The sequence below is a fragment of the Gymnogyps californianus genome, chromosome 5, assembly GCF_018139145.2.
Source record: "Gymnogyps californianus isolate 813 chromosome 5, ASM1813914v2, whole genome shotgun sequence".
Taxonomy (NCBI): Eukaryota; Metazoa; Chordata; class Aves; order Accipitriformes; family Cathartidae; genus Gymnogyps; species Gymnogyps californianus.
Window position 1 is genome coordinate 43,795,408 of NC_059475.1, and position 21,265 is coordinate 43,816,672.

Below are 21,265 nucleotides of genomic sequence, written 5' to 3' on the forward strand. Positions count from 1 at the left end.
TTCGCATCTCATGATGCATCCACTGTTGTGTTTATGAAATGTTAAATGTTAACCACTAGATTTACATAACAGATAAATAGTTAATTCTGACAGCTGACTATTGACAATGTCATCATCAGATTTCAGAGCTATTACCTTCTATAAGAAAGAGGGTTCAGATAGATTTCAGATCCTTTTATCTGCCTGCAGCTGGGCATGACAGCCTTGCACTGGCTCAGATTTGAGAGATCCCCCGCCCCTCCATCAGGGCTAGAATCAGTTTCTCACCCTTTAAATACACGTTTCAATTCTGGAGACTCTGATGGCACTATGTATATACCATTTCAGAACAAGCAAGTTGTGTAGGGACAGATCCCCAAAAAGTGGCATGATCCAAAAGTATGACTTAAGCTTAATTTAGCCACTTAGCCTTAACAGTAATTCATGAAATCCTTGCTCAGAGGATATGCAGCCCTGGCTGTGGCTAATCTAGGAGAGGTCTTGGTTTCTGACCTGAAAACTTCTCACTAGCTGAAAACTTTTGTACAGCTCTGAGTGAGCCAAGGAAGCCCTGGAGAAGGGCAACACGTACCGCACACCGTGTGCGAGCTCTTCCCAGCTTTCTAACTCTAGATGGCTCTTGGCTCAGCAGCTTGGCTGCCCACGGAGCACCCCTCTGCTCCACGCAGTGGGGACTGCACCTGAAGGCACGGGAGGTTTTGGGGCTCAGCTGTGGCACTGTGTCGCTGCCCGAAGCGGAGCGAATAGTGCTGGGCAGAAATGTCCCCATCAGGGCCCCAGGTGTAAAACCTCTGCTTGGAGCACCGGGGAATGTCGCTGTCATCGTTGTGAAATACTGCAGCCCCTCACGTTGAACCAATTACTGAAGCAGGAGAAATTCGTGGCCATTATCCTGGGCTACCAAATTTGGCAGATATGTTTTTCACATTCAGAGAACATAAACACATTCAGAGAATCCAATGATACAGCACAGTATGATATTTTCCATACACTAGACTAAAAGGAGGTTTTTTAGAAGCATAATTATTACATTGATCTATTTAAACAAGATGTTTGAAACCAACAGGAACCTAATGTGGTAAAATGATAATTATTCTTGAATGTTAAAATCATAAGGACTAAAAATTTAAGTTCTGCTGGTCTTTCACTGACTAGAGTAGATAGATAAAAATGGATTGTAAACAATTCTTGTAGGTATCTTCTTACTACTGTAAGTATAAGCATCTTATAATGCAGTCATCTGATTCCAAGCTGAGGCCTGTAGGAGCTATGGCTATAAATACTAATACTATAATGAGTTCTATTTACGTTATATTAGTAGAAAATAGAGACACTCAAGAAACCATAACTTTAAGATTAAAACAATCTGATCATGAAAATATTTGAAACTTAAAAAAAATACAACTTGGGCCTTTAAAAAATACAGAACAGACACTTACCCAATGTAAACAGGTGTACCTCCAGTGGTCTTAGCAAACGATAATGACTAATGCCAGTTAAGGTCTGGCCTGTTTACTTCTAAGGTGCTTATAAGGTTTACATGATTTTATTGTGTTCTGTTCCTATGGGAAATAAATAAGCATGTGTTTCATCTTTAAAGCATATGATTCTCAGAAGCGATTCTCTAAAAGTGTCCTTGTTTACTGTGTTGCCATATATACCAGATCAAATTTTGCAAGTAAAATGTGTGTCCATCAGTAATAAAAATGTGGTTAGCCAAATGCTGCCCTTAGTTACACCAGTACAACCTCATTGTATTTCAGAGAGCTACACACATAAAATTGGGAATAGACGTTTTTCACATTCCAGAGCCATTTCTTATGTTTTCAAGTGTTAACATATGAAGATGGGGGTAGGGAACCTCCAGTCAAGAATAGAGAATTCCTGCCTGAAGGGGATGATGAAAACCTCATGACAGTAACATCACTGTAAATACTGCTGACTATCTGGAGACAGCGCAGTCCACTGAACGGGGCGCTAGCCTTGCGGTCAGGATATCCAGCTTCAGGCTTAAAACTGCCACTACCTCCATGTATGCCCTCAGACAAACTACTTCACAAAATGGATTGCTGAGTAAGTCTTCAGACCCCTTCTGAATTAGGAGCCTGCATCAAAGAATGCAATTTTATGTCCAACACAAATGTTCCTCAGAGCTTTGATATTAGCATGCTACCATGGGGCAAACAAACAATATGGTATCAGGCTGCTCCATTACAACCACCTGTGTGCATGCTCCAGTCCAGATCTACTCGGCTCCCTGGCACTTTACACCTCAGTACCCCCATCTGTACAGTTGAGATAATGGTACTTCCTTCTTCTGTGAAGCGTTTTGAGACCTATAGCTTAAAAGAACAAGTATCATCTTTGTTTCATGACTGACTAGTGCTGCAAAAGCACTCAGTCTCTTGGGATTGTTGGCAAAACTTCACTGGATTATGAAATGGTTAATTTTTATCTACTTAGAGACTAAGAGAATGCATGAACATTTTATAAATATATGCATTGCATACACATATGTACACGCATTTTAAAACGTAATGAGGCATCAGAACTTCCTGACATTTTTGCTGTCTTTATTGGGAAATGAGACAAAATTGAGTTATCAAACGTGAATGTTTATTTACAAAAGAAAGCAGTGTCGTGGTTTAACCCCAGCCAGCAGCTAAGCACCACGCAGCCGCTGGCTCACTCCCCCCCACCCCTGGGATGGGGGAGAGAATCAGGAAAAAAAAACGTCGTGAGCTGAGATAAAGACAGTTTAATAGGACAGAAAGGAATGAAAAACAATGATAATGATAATAATAATATGACAACAGTAATACTAAAAGAATTAAACTATACAAAGCAAGTGGTGCACAATGCAATTGCTCACCACTCGCTGACTGATGCTCGGTTAGCTCCCGAGCCGCGATCCCCCCTCCCAGCCAGCTCCCCCAGTTTATATACTGGGCATGATGTCATATGGTATGGAATAGCTCTTTGGCCAGTTTGGGTCGGCTGTCCCGGCTGTGTCCCCTCCCAACTTCTTGTGCCCTTCCAGCCGCCTTGCTGGCTGGGCACGAGAAGCTGAAAAATCCTTGACTTAGTATAAACACTACTTAGCAACAACTAAAAACTTCAGTGTGTTATCAACATTATTTTCCTACTAAATCCAAAACACAGCACTATACCAGCTACTAGGAAGAAAATTAACTCTGTCCTAGCTGAAACCAGGACAGCAGAATGCACGTCACCTTCATATAGCTACACAAAGAACGTCTCCTCTGTGGCCATATTTGATCTAAAACCTTGTGAGCATAATATACATCACAATCTTAAAGTAAATTATCAGGAAAATTCTGTCAGTCAAATTTTCTGCCTTCCTATTCTCTAATCTTGAAAACAGTCGTAATGATGATTTTACTCAAGGCTGTACCATCATTTAAATTTTATGGCTCAGCACCCATTCAGAGTAAGAACAAAAATGACAGTTTTAAGACACAAGTCCAAACAAACTATAGACAACCAAATGCAACTGAAAACAGTAAGACCAGATATTGCACGTAGGTCTATGTAGAATAAGACATGGGGTAAAGTGAGAGTAAGTGGCACAAGAACAGCTACAGGGAAAGCAGATCTATTACTCTGCATATATATGTCATGGATTATGAAGAAGGAACTCTTGCTAATTACCCAGGAGAAATTCTCAAATTCTTTTATCATGGGGCATCTAAAGTCTATGCTAAGGCATCTTTTTTCCTTTCACTGTAGATCTGTGAGCCCCATTCCTGGCAGGGCCATGTGAATCCTGTCTTCTAAACTGCACAGGCACGAGGGCGCTTGCTGTGGAGTGTCGCGGTTTGCCTGCAGAGGGACTGTAAGAGCCTAGTCTCAACCAACAGAAAAAATGGCAAAGCAAATGGAATTCCTCACTTCCAAAAGTAAATGGACAGATTAAACAGTTGATAATTTTAATTATGTACTACAAGAACTTGCCACGTCCCTACCTAAATTTTGCAACCTCATGCTCTCTGAAAATATGCAAATACTAGCTTTTCTAACACTGAGCATTTCTTCTTTAAAGATATGCAAAGCAAGCACAAGGGTTCAAAAATTCAGCTCTAAGACTTTAATTTTTATCCACAAAAGCCAACAGATTTCACACAGGTTCACAGTTTAAGCCAATACACTGTCCTTCACAATTTCAGTTACAGTTCTCAATTCAGCAAGGTGTTATAAAGCTTAATTGACACTTTACATTTCAGATGATATTATTTCACACAGGAATGTGATAATTACTTCTGATACTCTAAATCATAGGTTTTTAGTGAAGCCTGCAATAGACACAATAGTATGGCAGGAAGATGCCAATGTAGCATAATGTGACCCACAGAATAATTCTACAATGTGTGGGATAAAGAGAAGAAAAATTAGCAATATACTATGGACTATGGGGATGCATCAGGATAGATACAGATAGACATTTTGCTACCGTAGTGCCCTTTTTTGCATCTTCAGTCTCATTTTAGCAAGGCTTGTACAAATATTATATGTTTGTAAGTGTGAGGCAGGCCGGCAGGACTAGAAAAGAGATGGATCTACATATAGATATTTCTGAAGTACAAGTGCTAGCAGACCTTCCTCAGTGTTTAGGTGGAAGTTACTGTTCCTGTAGTGGGGCCAGAAGAGAAAAGGTGCCTGTACTTCAGTTTGCAAGATCACAGTCTCTGAAACTGGCAGTGCAGGTGAGTCCCTACTAAGAAACAAGGTTGTTGAAGGTAGCAAGGAAGCATGGGTCCAAGTTCACTTCTGCTCCTCCTGGTATGAAGTGCCAACAAGAAACCAAAGAGCGGGGCAGATAGCTGTAGGGGGAAATAACATCTTAATCTACCACTTCTGCTTGCCTCAGAGCACTTAAAGCAGAGCCTGAAGTCTGGTCTTTTGATACCACAGGAATTTATGCCTCCAGTAAGTGGAAATGAATCTCTGCTTCGTAACTGCTTGCTGGGAAAAGGGATTTTTGGCATGACTGACCATGTCACACTTCCCTAGCCGGCAATTTCATTGAAGGATTCAGGCACAGGGTAGCCAAGTGTTTGTATCTTGTATAACACTTATTTGGCAGCCTTTTGATAGGTCTCCTCAGCCCAGCTGGAAGAACACACATCCAGCTGGGCCCCAGGAATGGGCGGTGATGATTGCTGGTGACTGCCAGAGGCCGGTGCTTGCCTGCAGGGCTGGCAATCCTGCAAGTCTCCTTCCCTGACCTGTTGGCAATTAGAAGCAACAGAGTATCATCTGCAGCCAGCTGGGAGAGTCAGGCCTCAAGAGCACTGCGGTAGTCTCTCAAGCACTTGTTACCACGACAGACAGCCAAAGGATAGAGGTAGGACAAAGGAGAGGGCCAGTAAATTCCTTAATTGATGAACGATCGCTGATATCATGTAAACCAGGAACGCTCCAGCTTCTGCATGTTTGCTGACAACTCCGCACTCATCCAGCTCCTGCTTAGTCTTGGCTGTTCTCCCACCTATAGCTGACAAGTTTTGTGCAGCTTTACAACCTAATCCCACTAATGTATGAGTCAGGGTGTCGCTTATTAAAAAAAAGGTGTGTGGTCATACAGACAATTATAGGTACAAGAGAGTGGTAAGACGGTGCTGAGAACAAGACAGGAATAGTTATAAAGCTATTGGGCCATGTAAACATGGAGGTAATTGCTCCTTCTCAAACCAAACTCAACATAAATGACTGAATAACAGTAGAAGTAATGAAGTCTCAAATGATCAATGACAATTGTGTTTTGCACTTTCCCAGGAACATCTAGTTCTAAGAAAGGCTAACAGCACTTTAAACTGTAACTTATTCAAGTGTTGAGTTACAAAACTGGAAACCAGGACACTACTACCCTTTCTATTTCAGGCAAGTTAACCAATGAATAAGAAAGTAACAGGTTTCTTGACTGAGTGCCTACCAAAAAAGCCAACTGTAACACAGAACATTTACTGTTAAAATTATGAGCCCATGAAAATCCAAGTTTATAAGAACAAAGTTGTTTACAGACTCGAAATAACAGCATCCATCATTTTAATGCTGTAACTCCAAATTAAGACAGTGCAGATGGGCATAATTTTCCATTCTTAATATAAGACACAACACCATATGTCTTTAATATAAATGCACTGTATACATTCAGCTAGACCGTTGGTTTATTCTTACATTTCATATTCAAACCTAAGTCATTATCAAAGAAAAAACGAGTGAATACAAATGCAGTAAAGATGATGATGATAAAAAAATCGGTCATTTAACATAATCTAACTTCTTATTTGTAGGATCTAAAAAGAACAAAAAGTTTTCTCTATTAATGGTTTCAGTTAATCCTGTATCCAAACATTTTCCTCAATAAACATCAGATTATTTTTATGTTGGCTATAAAGCTGTCACTCCTCAATAAACAGATATGCTACTGGTGGGTTTACCTCTGCTGTCAAAGATCTGTCAATTCATGCACCATCTCATAAGCAAAACCAGAGAAGCTCGGACGCATGGCTCCTAGCGAATCCAGCTGAGCCGAGGTTGCTCACCACCTGAGAGGATTCGCGCCGCTGCAGCCCCCGTGCAATTGACAGCGACTGGATGCTCCCAACACAAGTTCACAAAAGCCCTGAAGTTAATACTCCTGCCTCCCTTTAATAGAAAGCTATGTGACCTTTAATGCTCTGCTCGACTGAGCCTTCCTTTAGTGAGTCTCAATTAAATTTTATGTTTTGTGGCTCCCATTTTCTTGTAAGACAAGAAAAGAGTTCAAGGGATGGATGCTTCTTTGAAGAATTTAATTCCCTGTGGAGAAAATTCATTTCCATCTAAAGAGCCACTCAAAGTTGGGGGGAAGGGAGCTTTTGTAGGGCTTTTTTTTCTGTGGTTTTTTTGGTTAAGAAATTTCTAGTATTTTGTGAAGATAAAGGAGTCTTCAGATTCTTTGAAAAGGACAGTGATCTATTAGTGGTTAGACTGGAAATATTTCTTCTGTCCTTTTCATTATAATGAGGAGAAAATCAGAGGGATGGTTAAAGAAATCCTGGCCATTATTTGTGAAGAAGCTTTCCATGAAATCATCAGATTGCCACTGTGATACTGTAGTAACATAATACTGGTTAATTTTCAGTACGAGGCATTGCAGCAAATGAAATATTTGCATATGTATTAATAAAAATAAGTACTTCCTAGGCTAATTCTGCATACTTAACCTCAACATAACAAGGTCAAAAATTAAGGCATTAGCAAGTGTCTTGTCTGAACTGGGCTCTGACATTCCAGCTCACCGTAGTTGCTACTATTGAAAATATAAGTACAAATGAGCATAAGCACTATTCCCAAATGTAAACATTTTCAGGAGCAGGCCATTAGTAACATTTCTTTTCCCACTATGTTCCTTTATTTAATTAGTTTGTTTTGTAGTCAACTTAACATAAAATCACATATGCCAGTAGGGAATTCTGAGTGCTGGAGAGAGATGCCTAGACTCTTTATAGTCAGTGTACACTGAATTAGATATTTCAGAAAATCAGTCTAAAAATGCCACACACTGACAGGGGTATTTCATATTGGCAATATGAAATAAACATGGCGCACGAATGAATTTCTTATACCCTTCTCCCAGATTTACGCACCTGAATCTGAACACCTCATAAATTGTTTTTGTTTGCTTGGTATCTAAATGTGAAGCCCTTTATTGGTGCTGTCTTCTGCATATTTTTGTGGTCACCCAAGGAGGGGGTTTATCAGGATTCAAGGTTTCCACTAAAATACTTCACAGTCACCTCTCTCACCTCCCTCACAAGTGTCATAATCACCATGCTCCAGAAACTGGAGAACTTGTGCAGATGGGAATGCAAGACTCATAGAGTCAAACAGGTTTTTCAGGGTTAGTTGATTACTTTTTTTATTTTTAGCCAAAATTTAAGATTATATTGTATCTGAGATTCTTCGTCTCCTTTCTTCCTAGTGCTTACCACTGATGACTATTTAAATGTGACCTTCTGCCTCGGTCTAACTTCCCGGAGAAAAATAGGTATTCATAAAATTTTCCTTTTTTTTCAGATCAGTATTGACTGCTTTTGCAATAGGCAAGTAAAACTCTGTATTAGCTCTAGCCTGACAGAAATTTAGTGCAATTCACTGCTAAATTGTGATTTAAATCTGTAATAATTTCATGTAATTATCTTCTTTTCCTGCTTACAGAGTCATGCCTTGATATAAATATAAAAAAATATTCTGGTTTGATTCCAGTATTGGGGCACAAGCATTCTACAGACAAAAAAACCCCAACCCAACAATCTTCATCTCTCCTTTCTGAAGTTCATTCACAGATGACTACTGTGCTCAGACCCTTCATTGTTTCTCCACAGTCAAACAGTTTACGTGTGTTAGGCAGCACACTGAACACTGGGAAAATAATAGTGGAGTCAAATCCATAGAATAAGTGATAGCTATGTCTCTGAGAAGCATTTGAAAAGTACAGCATGTAAAACAATTGAAACATAGAGCATTTGTTTCCTTCTCCCCCTCCCCCAAATAGTAAGGGAACAGTATTTTGTATGGTATATTGAAGTTTGCACTGTCCTGCTACTATTTTATACACGTGGGTTGTACAAATATCCAGTTACACAATATAATCATAGAGGTAATAAAATAAGACCCTAAAATCAATTAACTTGGAAGCTGTCTCTTGATTTAGACTCGTCCTCCAGAGATGTCTACCCATTCTTATTTTTACATTTTTTGACTAGTTCAACAAAATAAAAATACCAGTGAGTTTGGATGAGATAAATAGCGTTTTCATGCTCACTGACTTAAATATTGAAACTAGTTCTGTATTTAAAAATAGACCAACATGATTGTAAATATTAATACTTCCTATTGCGAAAACATAGTTTTCTTTTGAGAAGCAATAAAAATTAATATATACTCAGCTTAGAAAACCCCAGAAGCCACAAATTACCATTTTTGTGAAATCTTTTTAGCTTTTAAGCTTTTTAATGCCTTGTAGTGATAATGCACAACATTAGTCTTTCATCAAAAATGAATTTACCATTGATAAGGGCGAATGTGACAACTTCCTCTCTCAACACCTTAACAAAACTTCTCTACGTCTCCCTACTCTAGCAATTCAAACCATCCAGTTCTATATCTACGTACTTAGGTAGTGTAGTTTAGCTAAACATCACTGCAAGAAACAAACCTGGTCTAGTTCTTCATTTTCACTGCTCGTCTCACCTCTGTTTTTCCAGTACAGCTTGTGGACACAAGAAGTCTGTGCCTCACTGCATCTATGCTGCCTCTGTATGTGGTATCTATGCCACTATATATAAGAACAGTTCCATTTTGATGAATATATGGGTAAAAAATGGGTTGCTATTGTATTTACAAAGTTCTTATGGAAAGCCTGCCAGCTACTCAAAACTGGGATTTACTAATTAGAGTTACCTTGATTAAAGGCTAGCTCCCGAAGAGCTCCTGTGGATAACAGGCTTAACTTTAAGCATATGATCAGTCCCATTACATTGACCGGCTTTAACTGGACTGCTCATAAAATTAAGCGTGTATTTAAATGCCTTTCTGGATCAGAGCCCAAGTCCCTTAGAGGAGCTCAGGTCTGGAGCAGTGGTACCTTCTGAAGCCAGTACGATTCAGGTGACTAAGGACCATAAATCCTTTTCCATATTCTGTCAAACTGAAAAGCTGTGGAATTTTGCTCACACAGGTCCTGGAAACATTGTCTAGCACAGCTAGCTGGGAATGCCAGTTCATCAGAGCTTGGAAACAAGTACTTCACTGAACTGGTAAAGGCTCAGGCTGAGCTAGTTCAGAAAACCAGGACAAGATACAAGAGCCTAGATACTGCACTACACTGCTGCGGCCATCCTGCTCCCAGTACTGAAGCAGTGTTTGCCCCGGTGTCTCTACACAGCTGTGCATTCTGGTCTTTAAACATATCCTAATAGCAAAATTTGGTATTGTGAGCATAAGTAACGCTAAGACTTTTCAAATTGTGCTCGTTATGTAAGACTACATGTTTGCCAAATTCTAGCAATTGCAAAAAAGGGTGGAATATAAAGAGGATCTAATGTCTGGAAAATGGGTGATTAAAAAAGGTCACATAAAATTGACAATTTAAAAAACATATACTCTTACCCTTCTCGTTGGAAAATAGTCCTAAAACAGTCCCCCAGGCTCCTGTAACCGGTCGGATCAGTTTTCCCTCTTTGAATTTGGAACCTAAAAAAACCACAATTTACATCACAGCATGAGAAGTCAGGGATTTTAAGTCACTTTTAACTTTCCAATTATTATATAAAAGGAGTTTTAAAGGTTTTTTTACATATCTGATTCGTTATTATATACTGTTCCTGATATACTTATTAACACTGTTTTCATAGAAGCTGTTAAACTAAGGAAAAATAGAGCTTTAGTAGTAACTTTTTTTGTAGTTTATGGAACTCACAGTATAGCTATCACCTTTGACATTTACACCTCTTTCTAGTTGTTTGAAAAATAAGCTGTTAACCCTGTGCCTGATCCAAAGCCCATTGAAACTAATGGGAGTCTCTGAGTCCAACCCTGTTTTTGAAAATCTGAAATGGAATACTGTCATGTATTTCACTATTAAATGAATCCACTGTGCAGTTTCTTTCTTTTTATATCTGACACAATTACAATAAAAATCAACCAGAGACATGACCAGAAATTAGAGCACCATTCTTTTTTCATGATTTAATAATAAGATGAACAATAAAAGCAAGCAATGAATTATTTTAATTAAAAACTTGTTTTCTCTCTTCACATTTTGATAACAATAAAGATTTCAACAGGAAGCTTGTGGCCTTGAAAGGAAAATCAAGATTATTATTTAAGATTGTAAACATCTTACTACTTATGATTTATGGACAGCAACAGTGAGTTTAAGAAACTATATTATTTTACGAAGTATCTCGGTTAGATTACCCTATTTCTTGCAGTTTTAAAACTGCAGCCAACACATTCAACTAAATAGTATGCAGAATTTTTGAATACATTTTTAGCAATAAAACTTCTTTTTAAACTGCTAATTACTATACAAATATACGATATTACACTAAAAAAAAAAAAAAGAATATTGATGTTAGCAATTCCAGTCTACAATAGCCCCATATCAGGCAATCACTAAGTTGGCTTTATCACTATGTACAATAATAATTCTACACAACAAATAGTGTTCAACAGTTTCAAGGAATAACTGACATTATAGTCAAGTCTGTCATATGCCACAGGTATGCTGCTGTTCTGAGAAACATCTATTATTACTTATTCTAATCATGATACTGAATCTCATTAATATGTAACAAATGAAGGTATTTTTAACTCAATGTTAAACAGCAATGTTCTCCTCTCTCTCAACAGAATCCAGTAGGGTCAAATCAAGGTTTGTATTGTGGCAAAAGGCATTGTTTTGAACATCAGTATTTCCTAAGCTGTGTTCTGTGCTAACACATCTAACATCTTATGCACTTTGAGGAAAAAATTTCCAGTGATGTAATACAATTTTGGGCAATTATGAAGGCAAGCCCACACCTTTTTTGAAAACAGTTAGAAGGAAACACTGAGCCCCTCCATAGTCCTAATAAAAGTAGTTCAGGCACATCTGGGATCTCTATCTGGGGTAACCTCTTTTATTAGCACGAGAACTTGCTGCCAAGTTGGCAGAGCGAAGAATGCTATTCAATAGGCTTACACTCAAATAAGAGCTGATGCATAACATTTTGTCTGAAAAGAACCCTTGGGAAGGCTAATAGTTGAAAAAAATGCCTCAATGCCATCACACGAAGTCCAACAGTAATATCAGCTACAGAAGCTTTAACATTGTGGCAATCAAGCAATCAAAATTATAACAGAAAGTAGATTCTATGCACATTTTAATATACTTAAGACTTGATTATTTATACATCTTAGTTCAAAACCAAAAATGGCTTTCTTTTGCTTAAAGAGATCTTGCAAAAACTCACCAGTAAATAACTTTTTCCAAGTATTTAAAAAATAAAGCTTTCTTAACCCAAACTCTTTTCCTCAAGTTTCAAGATTTGGCCCGCTTGTGAACTCAGAACAAAGCATAACTGTTTCTAAAACATCCTCTGAATAATGCGCCTTCCCTCTCTTTCACTGTGCAAATGCTCAAGCATGTCCTACTAGCATGTGTGTAAGCTTCCCCGCTAAGCTGTGCATGCACAACTGTTTGTAGAACTGGGACTTTAATCCCAGACTCACTGTGGCTCTCAACAACATGGTGAACATACATATATAATTTTGTTTTACAGTTAACACAGTGTCGACTTCTCAACTAAATTTAAATGATTTAATAAAAATACATCTTTGATAGCAGTAATGAAAATCATAGCAGAAGAAATGCAATAATACCATATGTAATTTATGTGTATCAGATGAAGGGTAACTTCTTGCTAAAGAAGTTAAATCAAAGGTTTACATTTATTTCAAGTTTTTGTTTTAATGTAGATAAGACCTTAGTATTAAATGAGTCCGTTTGTAACACTGAGTCACACAAATAACATATTCCTTCCTTTAGGGTTTTTGGATCCATTCCTTCCCTAGTAAATCTTTTTTATAGCTTTAACAGCGATCCTAAAATACATGCCAATTATGTGCTTCAACCTAGATCTGCGAATTGGGTTCTTTGATTCAGAATTGCTTGCCTCAATAAAATCATGTGTAACTTTTTAATGAACTAGCTAATTGATCACCAGCACTTGTTATAAGAAGCTCAGGGAAGAGCTGAAAAAATGTATATTTCTTTTTCTGGAGGCAGCAGCCTGTACTAGTAATCTTAATAATACAGAAGAGTGAAAGCATTCACTTCAAAAAAAAAGCTGGCCTGTTTTTAATGATTGTTTAGAGGAATGAACACAACTGGGGAATATATAATGGCTTTCTCTGCTTCGAATCCATTCCTTTCTAAGAGCATTACAAAACCACTGAATTTCATGCATTTTTGAAAGCTGGATGCCTGCCTTGTATGTTATTAGCTTTGCTAGAACAAAAAAGATAAATTCTCCTATAAATCTAATCGGAGCATTTACTTCTGATCTAATTTATTATTTTGAAGTCTGAAAAGAAGAATGTGCAGGCAGCATTCAGAGACATGCTGAACGGACATATGGGCAGAGAGGCTTTTCCAGGACTGGGATGAACGATCTGCTACCCACTACTAGCATACAACAAGCGTCAGAAGTCACTGGACACTCCAACATGTTACATGTTTACTGAGAGCTTTATCACTCTAAAAATCATCATCAGGCTAACTTTCCTCCCCTCTCATTTTCCTGCTTCTTGGCTTTCTGGCCAAAATGCTGTTCTACTGAGCGCTCCCACCCTGGGAATGCTCACAGAGCTGTGGGAGGCACTTTGGCCCCCAGGTTACCTCTTCCTACGCAGGACCGCCCCCGGCACCTACTGCCTGCCCTCTCGGCTCCTCCTCACGGTTCCCACCTCCAGCTCCCACGCCATGGGGGACCTCACAGTGTCCCTTTCTGGCTCGTAGCAGCAGGGCTTGGTCTTTCATGCCCCCTTTGACTGAACAGTACCTTTGCAGTAGTTTTGTTTGATACAAAAGTGTCCTGATACTGCTTAAGAAGAGAACATCAGCGTCCTTCCCTGTTCATCCCAGAAGACACATGGTTGGGATCTCAAAAAGTGGAAATCATGTAAAACCATTTGAGGTTTTGGGGTCTGTTCAAAAGGCAATATCTTCATTGAAAACTCAGAATGATCTAAAACCATGACAATATTTTAACTTATCCACACTAATCAGCACTACAACTACTATTTGTGAAATGAATAAACCTAAATTATTCTTATTTTGATAGCACAAGAGAGAGCATTTTTTATGATTATAACAGTCCTCGATCAATAACTCAACGGGCTCAGCCTGAAATCCCACAATGCAGAAGATGCTTGAGGCCTTTCATCAGTTCTCTGAACCACTTATCATTTAACAAGTGATCATATTGTGGAGCAATGACTCTACATAAACGCATGTATCTGTTTCCAATGCCTAAACTTAGAGTTCTTGTTAGTTTTATAATAGCCAGTATTTTATTCCGAGTTTTATAAAATCCTCAGTCCACAGGATGCTTTCCTGCCCCCCTTCCTATTGCAAAAGTCCTCGAAGTAGTCTTTTCTAACACAACGAATATCTATAGGAGAACAAGCAGATGTGTGTGGTTTCTGAAAAAAAAAAAAAGAAATATTTTTTCTCTCTCCCTCTATCAGTTGCTAAATTTTTTGTTCATGTTTGCTGAACATCTCATCAAAGTTGTCTTGTGGATGTCTGCCACTACAGTATCCAGGTATTTAGTGTCTAAAGTCTGTTCACCACAATGTTACCTAGCAATCCTCCCCCTTTTATTTACTGATCTGGGCTGGAGACAGATTTCCAATTCATGCTGAAATTGTTTTAGTCATCTTAAAATCTAAAAGGAAGAAACCAGTATTTTTGTATCTAGGTTCAAGTAGATAGTGAGCAGTTAAATTCCAGCTATGTAGGACACCCGCAATGTGATGTGGAGCCGACTTAGACTCACCAAATTCTTGCCACTGGGTTTGCAAAGACTATACCCTCATGTGTAAATTCCAGAATGTCTTGCTGGTTTTAACGCAGTGTTGCTGACTAGTTCCTCAACCACAAAGTTCAGAGGGAAAGAAAAACACTGACTCAGAGAACCAGGCTTTATACCATGTTGCAGTGCTTGCCAACGAGTGGCAGTCTTAGCTGTATTTTCCTTCTCTTCACATGTCTTACTAGGATTTTATCATATGCTCTACTCTATTTTGAATAAAGATCCTAACATTTCCCTCCATGATTGGGACTTATGCAGTACCAAAGCAAATAATCTCAGGTACTGAGATGTTTAGATGCTATAAAGAAGAGAGTTACGTGGCATAACAACAAAACAAATTAAATTATCTGTGCAATGTTAAATTTAAAACGACTTTTAAATAAATGTACAGCCTTTGGAAAACTGAAAACAACATTTATAGCTTTTTTGCACTTTCAGTAATTCCCATGATTCCAGACACTCCTAGCTGTAGTTACCCCTACCAGCATAACTTGATAAAAAATGTATAGTCTGAAGCTTTATATAAATATACATTATTTAACAGTTCACATGCTTATAATAAAAATCAACTGCATTATAATTTAAAAAGATTTTGATTGGCTAACTTAAACATTTATTCAGGTGTTACTACTAGTTAGTGCTATCTACTGATGCTTAGATTTCATGCAAAACTTTGCATTGCAAAACGGACCTTGATAATATAATTTATTTCACTTTTTGGCTCAAGTTCTTTGAGTTGCTTATGTTACTTACAGGATAATAACTAAATTGAGAGTATAATTCTGTCACTTATTTTAACAGTAAATCATATGAGCTGTTGAAGAACTGAATATTAGATTTCAAAACAAAAAACCTAATTATTTTAAGCCAAAGATATAAATTTTGCTAGTGCAGGGGCCATATTTTAAGTATTACAGTATTGCTATGATGATTATTTAACTGCAAAAATCATATAAGACTACAATAAAGTAGTAACATAGAGAACATGCAAAGAACAGAACTCATTCCAATCATTCTCCATAGTAGACACAGATTTGCGTCCATCTAATCACAGAATTTTTTATACAGTTCATATTTACTTCACAAGTAATAAACCAGAATCATGGGTAGAGAAGTATTACGAAAAATTATTTTAAAATTCGTCTAAATGAATTCCACTTTATTGGAATTCATGATGCTTGTTAGTTTATTTACCTCTATGACTTCTGGAGGAACATGGGGTTTTTTTGAAGAAGAAAGAAAGGAATAGTAATAATGGAAATAATTGTAAAGATAACCTGAAAACTCAAAATTCTCTGCAGAGATGACTTTTATGCGAGTTAGAACATCAACTACCAGGTATGATGGTCAAATAAAAAATTACCCAACACAAACTGATGAATTCTCACATTTACCAAAGTATTTCTCAAACACTGCAACTCATAAATTTGTCCATTCCACACCTGACTTCTGCCTTATTGCAATCCTGATCTGTTCTTCTGTCCTCTCCCTATCTGATTGGTTATCCAGCAATTTGTACTTTGTCTCTGACAAAAAAATCTCAGAAACTGCCATGAAATATAAGTAGGGCAAAAGAAGGAAACATTACCAGTGGATGAGAAAGAAGCAAACACTCACCTACATCTGAATAAGGAGTACATTCACAGTAAAAGTTAGAGCTAGATCAACAACTGATTTAGCAATTTACAGCAGAATTTAGATGGAACAGATTGGCTCTTCTGATTAAAATTTGAATCCAATAAGATCATCATCAGTTGCCACCTCCCTTTAGGTTAGCTGAAAGCAATTTATCTAAACCCTCATAAAACAATTGGTCTAAACTCTTTCAGCGTTGATGATGAGAACTTCCCATGCGTGGCTTACTCTGAGCTTACAATTTTTTGAAAGTATTTTCCCTGAATGAACTACATCATTGACCAGAGAAACAGCAAAGTCCTAAACAAGACAAACTGGCTTAGGTGTTTCACTGGTACTCTCTGAATGAACTGGTCAGTTCTCTGAATGTGAGTCTAATTCTTAGACCAGACAAAAGTCCACTAATCAGAAAAAGAACTTCATCTTTCCTGTACTTCCTATTCCTTTTATAGGTGACTTTCCTCTATCTCTTGCTTTTATATTCAAGCTAAGCAGCACATCATTCCATCAAAAATATCAGTGGGAAAAAGAAAGCAGTACTATATATACCAAGAGTGTAATAAACTGTTTTAGAAATGAAAGCTGTATTTTGTCAGCTACTAATGAAGAACTATTCTACTTTTTAATCCTGCAGTAACTTTTCCACTATATGCATGGGACAAACACACAGTAGCTATAATGGCAGAAAGAAATTTTCCTTTACATGTAGTTCTAGAAGAGAATATTTAGCAAAAATAAACTTGACCAGAAGCAGGTCAAATTAACCTGTGTAACTGTTTCACGCAAATCTACTCTGGTAATTTTGCTAATGAATAACAAAAATAACTAGTCATATTAGTTACATAAAAATAATTTAATGCCTTCCCGAGAAAGAAATACAGCAGAAACTAAGTTCAAACCATAAATATTTTTAACAATCTAATTCCATCAATGAGTGTGTGTGTGGAGGGGGAGTTCAAAACAACAACAAATTTAGTGAAAACTACCATTTTTTCATTCCACACCAAAAACTGGTCAGAGAAACATCATGCATACTCATAGCTATGATGTTGTGCAAGTTCCCTTTTATTTCAAGGATGAAAATACTGAGAACACTTGCATGTTTAATAGCAAGGTGAAACTATGGAATGAGGCTCCGAGCTGGTGTCCTCCCCACCTATTGCACATGCACAGCAAGTGTTTCCTATCTTCAACCCCCAGCCTCCAAGTCCTGTTACGCTCTTGTGTTTTCTGGGGTCCTAGATACAACTGGCAGCTGTGGGCTTCTAGGAGCTCCTCACAAAGTACCAGCCTTTCCTCTCAGTTATGGACCTGCAAACAGCACACATTTTTATTATCCTTTAGAAATTGCTCTAATGTTCTTCTGTTGTGAAAAGCCTATCTACAAGTCCTGCGAGAGCACAAACGGCTCTGCTGGCCTCTCTGCCAGTGTCACGGATACCTCGAAGGTACAATTCTGTCCTTGAAACTTTGTTTTGGCTGCCTGGATACAACTTCTGAGCACAACTTAAGATGACAGCGATGATCATAAAGGGACAGCTATATTTGAAAGATGGTGCAATATGTGTGATCTTAACAATCTTATGAAGGTAAGATCGGCTAGGAAGTGCCGACTGTAAAAGTAATAGGTAAATTTAAACACTGCTTGTGTTTTTTGTCTACATCTTCTTGTGTGTAAAGCACTTAGTTACGCTGATGAAAGAATCTGCAAAAACCGGCAATGGTAAAAACAGCATTTTGTTTTTTACAGTGATAGTTTATTTCTGAAACCTTTTGTAATGTCTATTTCCTAAGTAAAAACAACCCCTCAAAATCTATGGGTTTTTTTGCCCCTTATCTAAACTGGACAAATCATTGAAAATGGCACCATAAGGAATAATTTTCTATTGTCAGAGAAGATAGAGTTATTTTCATGATTTTAAATATGGATAGTCACTTGTGGCCTAATACATCAACAGAAGAAGTCTGGTTTTCATTAGTTTTGGATAAAGTCTTGTATGTTTTCCTTCAAAACAGCTTAGAGAGAAACAACAGACAAAGTGACGAGGAATATAAACTAATGACTAGATGAGATTTCACAAGAAATCAGATATTAGATTATATTATATGAAGGCCCCAGTATCCAGTCTCAATTCGGGGAAAAATGAGAATGTGGTTTGGCTGATTTCAGTGTGTAACATGTGCCTGCTTAAAAACTGTCCAGTTTCATGGCTCAGTTTAACTTCTATTACAAAAATGTATATCCTCTCTTGACCTCTCTCTGCTGGACTAGACAGACCTTTAGTCTAACCCCATAGAGCCATTCTTGTGTCCTGTGACATTACTGTGATCTATGAATCCATTACTGAGTCTCTGCAAATTAAAGCCTTTGAAAAATTTAAATGTAAGTATGAAAAATTCATCTATCAGTTAAATGATACCACATTAGAGGAATAGTTTTGCTGCCCTTAAAAAGTAAGGGTATTCTCTATTACTTCAAAAAGATGCAAAGGCAAATCTTAATGCAGCTTTGTAAAATAAAACATGTGTCTGATAAGCCACAGGAAGGCTTCAAATGAGTAATTACTATTAGCCATTACTGGACAATACCTGAAGTACAAACAGTAAGCATTGTCCTAAAACTCTTCCAGTTTAGGAAAAGGTAATTAAGATCTATATCCCACAGGAAAAAGTCACTTTTTTCTTCAATAATTCCTACAGAAAGGGCCAAGTACTTCTACATAGTTTTCTCAACAAAGCTTTGATTTCAGTGTCCCCTATGGTAATCACACAGCACTTTTTTCATTCTGAGAAGGCAGGAAAATCGTTGCGGCTTTCTGGCAAGAAGATTTTGGGGGAGGATTTTTTGGAGGGTTGTTCAATACTTTGCAGTATTCATTAGCATTTTAAGTTCTTTGATGAGATCGATCCCATCAGAGCTTAGTGTATTATGTTTTTTTTTTCTGTGTGTATTAAAATGATTTAGCACCAAAAATTTGCAAACTGCAACGAAATACACATTACACTTGCTCCCTACGGTCAAAGTAGGAAAGATAACCAAAAATATCTTTTCTCCCAAAGGAAAGAAATGGTCAAATACAGAAATCTAAATTCATTTTCAGTGGAAAAGAGCCAAAATCAAATTGTGAGTTGCTGAAAGAAGTGTTAGTTTTGAGTGTTCACCCAGCCTCTTAGGCTTGTGCTGGAAAATATTTAAAAGGGAAACCATTTCATTAATATACTGTGGCTGAGATTTTTAAAATACTGGAAGGGATACAATCAGTCTTACTCTACTGAAAAGTACAGCTAAATACCCTGCATTTGAAAACATTAACTCACATGTACTTTCTTATTAACAGACAAACCATTTTAAATGACTAATAGCTAATATAGATAACATGGACATTACCTACTATGCATATGCTGCTTCCATGTAAAAATTACTTTTCTCTATTAAATTGTATGGCTACATGACAGAAAACGTACACCCTTAAAGCAGCATTACCTTTTGAAAAGAAACTTGTAAAATGAGGAAATTCTGAGTTAAAGACTGAAACTCAGCTCTTACCCACCCAGCTGTGCCCCAATATTACAGCTTATATGGAATTCATTATCAGCCAGTGCTGGGCGACCTCAGCAGTTCTTAACATACAGTAGGGCATAACAAGGCAAGTTAAGGATGAAATTTCCTCTGAAGCGCTATGACTTTCTCTGCTGTGGTGACTTAAAGGAAAACTAGTAAAATATTGGAACCCTCTTGCTTTCTGTAATACAATTTATCTGAAATAGTGCACTTCCCTCCGTAAAAAGCAAACCAAAAATGTAATCCCATAACTTTAGGGAAAGTTTGCTGTGTGTTGAAATGGTAGCTTGCCAGTGTCTTTCAGCGTCCACAGATACATAACCACACTTCCAGCAAATTTTTGTGTAACATTAAAATTTATCCTAGGGAGTGAAGAGAAACCTTTGACACCTGGGAATATACCCTGTTAATTCACCGTATGAAGATACTACAAAAATAAAGAAGATGAGTTCTCACAAATACAAGGTAGTGGAAAAACAGCAGATATTTTCAACTTCAGTAGATTTATTTTTATTTTTCTAATAACTCTTATACTATTAATAGTTCACAAAAAAAAAAAGCTAAACAAAACCCAGGAGAATCTAGAATCCAGGTTGTATGCTGTGGTCAGAAGACTAATTTTGAGTATCCAGAACTGTGAATCACAGTTGCTACAAAGCTGTCAGGATACTATTTTTTCACAGAACTAAAAAGCCCCACCCAATGAGATTATTTTTCTTATTTGTAAATACATTTTGAAAATTACCAAAGTTCAACTTCAAGTATTTTACGGCCCAGTTTTAAACACCAGAAAATAAGACTTAATGTTGTAATGGAAACACTAACAGGCTCTTGACAACAGCCGTGCAAGGCTGCACCTTTATATCACAACATACTCTCCCAGCTGAAAAAACTCACTAGTTACCAAGGATAGTGTGGAAAAAAGAGTGTTGTTATTTTAGGAAAGACAGTTGCTTGAAAACTGGCATAAAGTGGTGAAAATTAAAAAGGAAGGTTTCTTTTTTTCCCCAAGCTCAACCTAACTACTCCATAAAGTAATGCACAAATCATTCATTATAATGAGTCATAACAATGATTTGTGATCTTCCAAGTTTTCATTTTATGCCCCTCTGTTTTTCCTTAAAGACAGGAGGATAGACAAAGACTGGAAACTTTGGGTCATATGGATCACGGCACCACTGCTATGTCTGGAATTTTCTTATAAATATCCTATTGCTCTGAGGTTCATAGGCCTGACTGAAACAGCAGGGACGATCTCATTTGTACTTTTATAGTTGTAGAGGGATTTGCAAGAGTTAACGCAATTTTCCATAATATTTCTTACCAACTTCAGGAATAAAGGGAGAGTTCCCTTTTTAATCAGTATCTGAAACATTGTTAAGTCTAAAGAAAAACAGGACTTCTTTCAGATTTAACAAGA

General features: G+C 37.5%; 1 protein-coding gene across 1 annotated transcript in view; it reads right to left on the bottom strand.

Annotated features, from left to right (window-relative positions):
* The window catches only part of SLC25A21 (solute carrier family 25 member 21), a 264,842-nt gene that overhangs the window by 57,841 nt on the left and 185,736 nt on the right, over window positions 1-21,265 (bottom strand). The window contains exon 3 of the mRNA XM_050897609.1: window positions 10,177-10,260. Within this exon, the coding sequence (XP_050753566.1) occupies window positions 10,177-10,260 (84 nt within the window). The remainder of the gene's footprint in view (window positions 1-10,176; window positions 10,261-21,265) is intronic.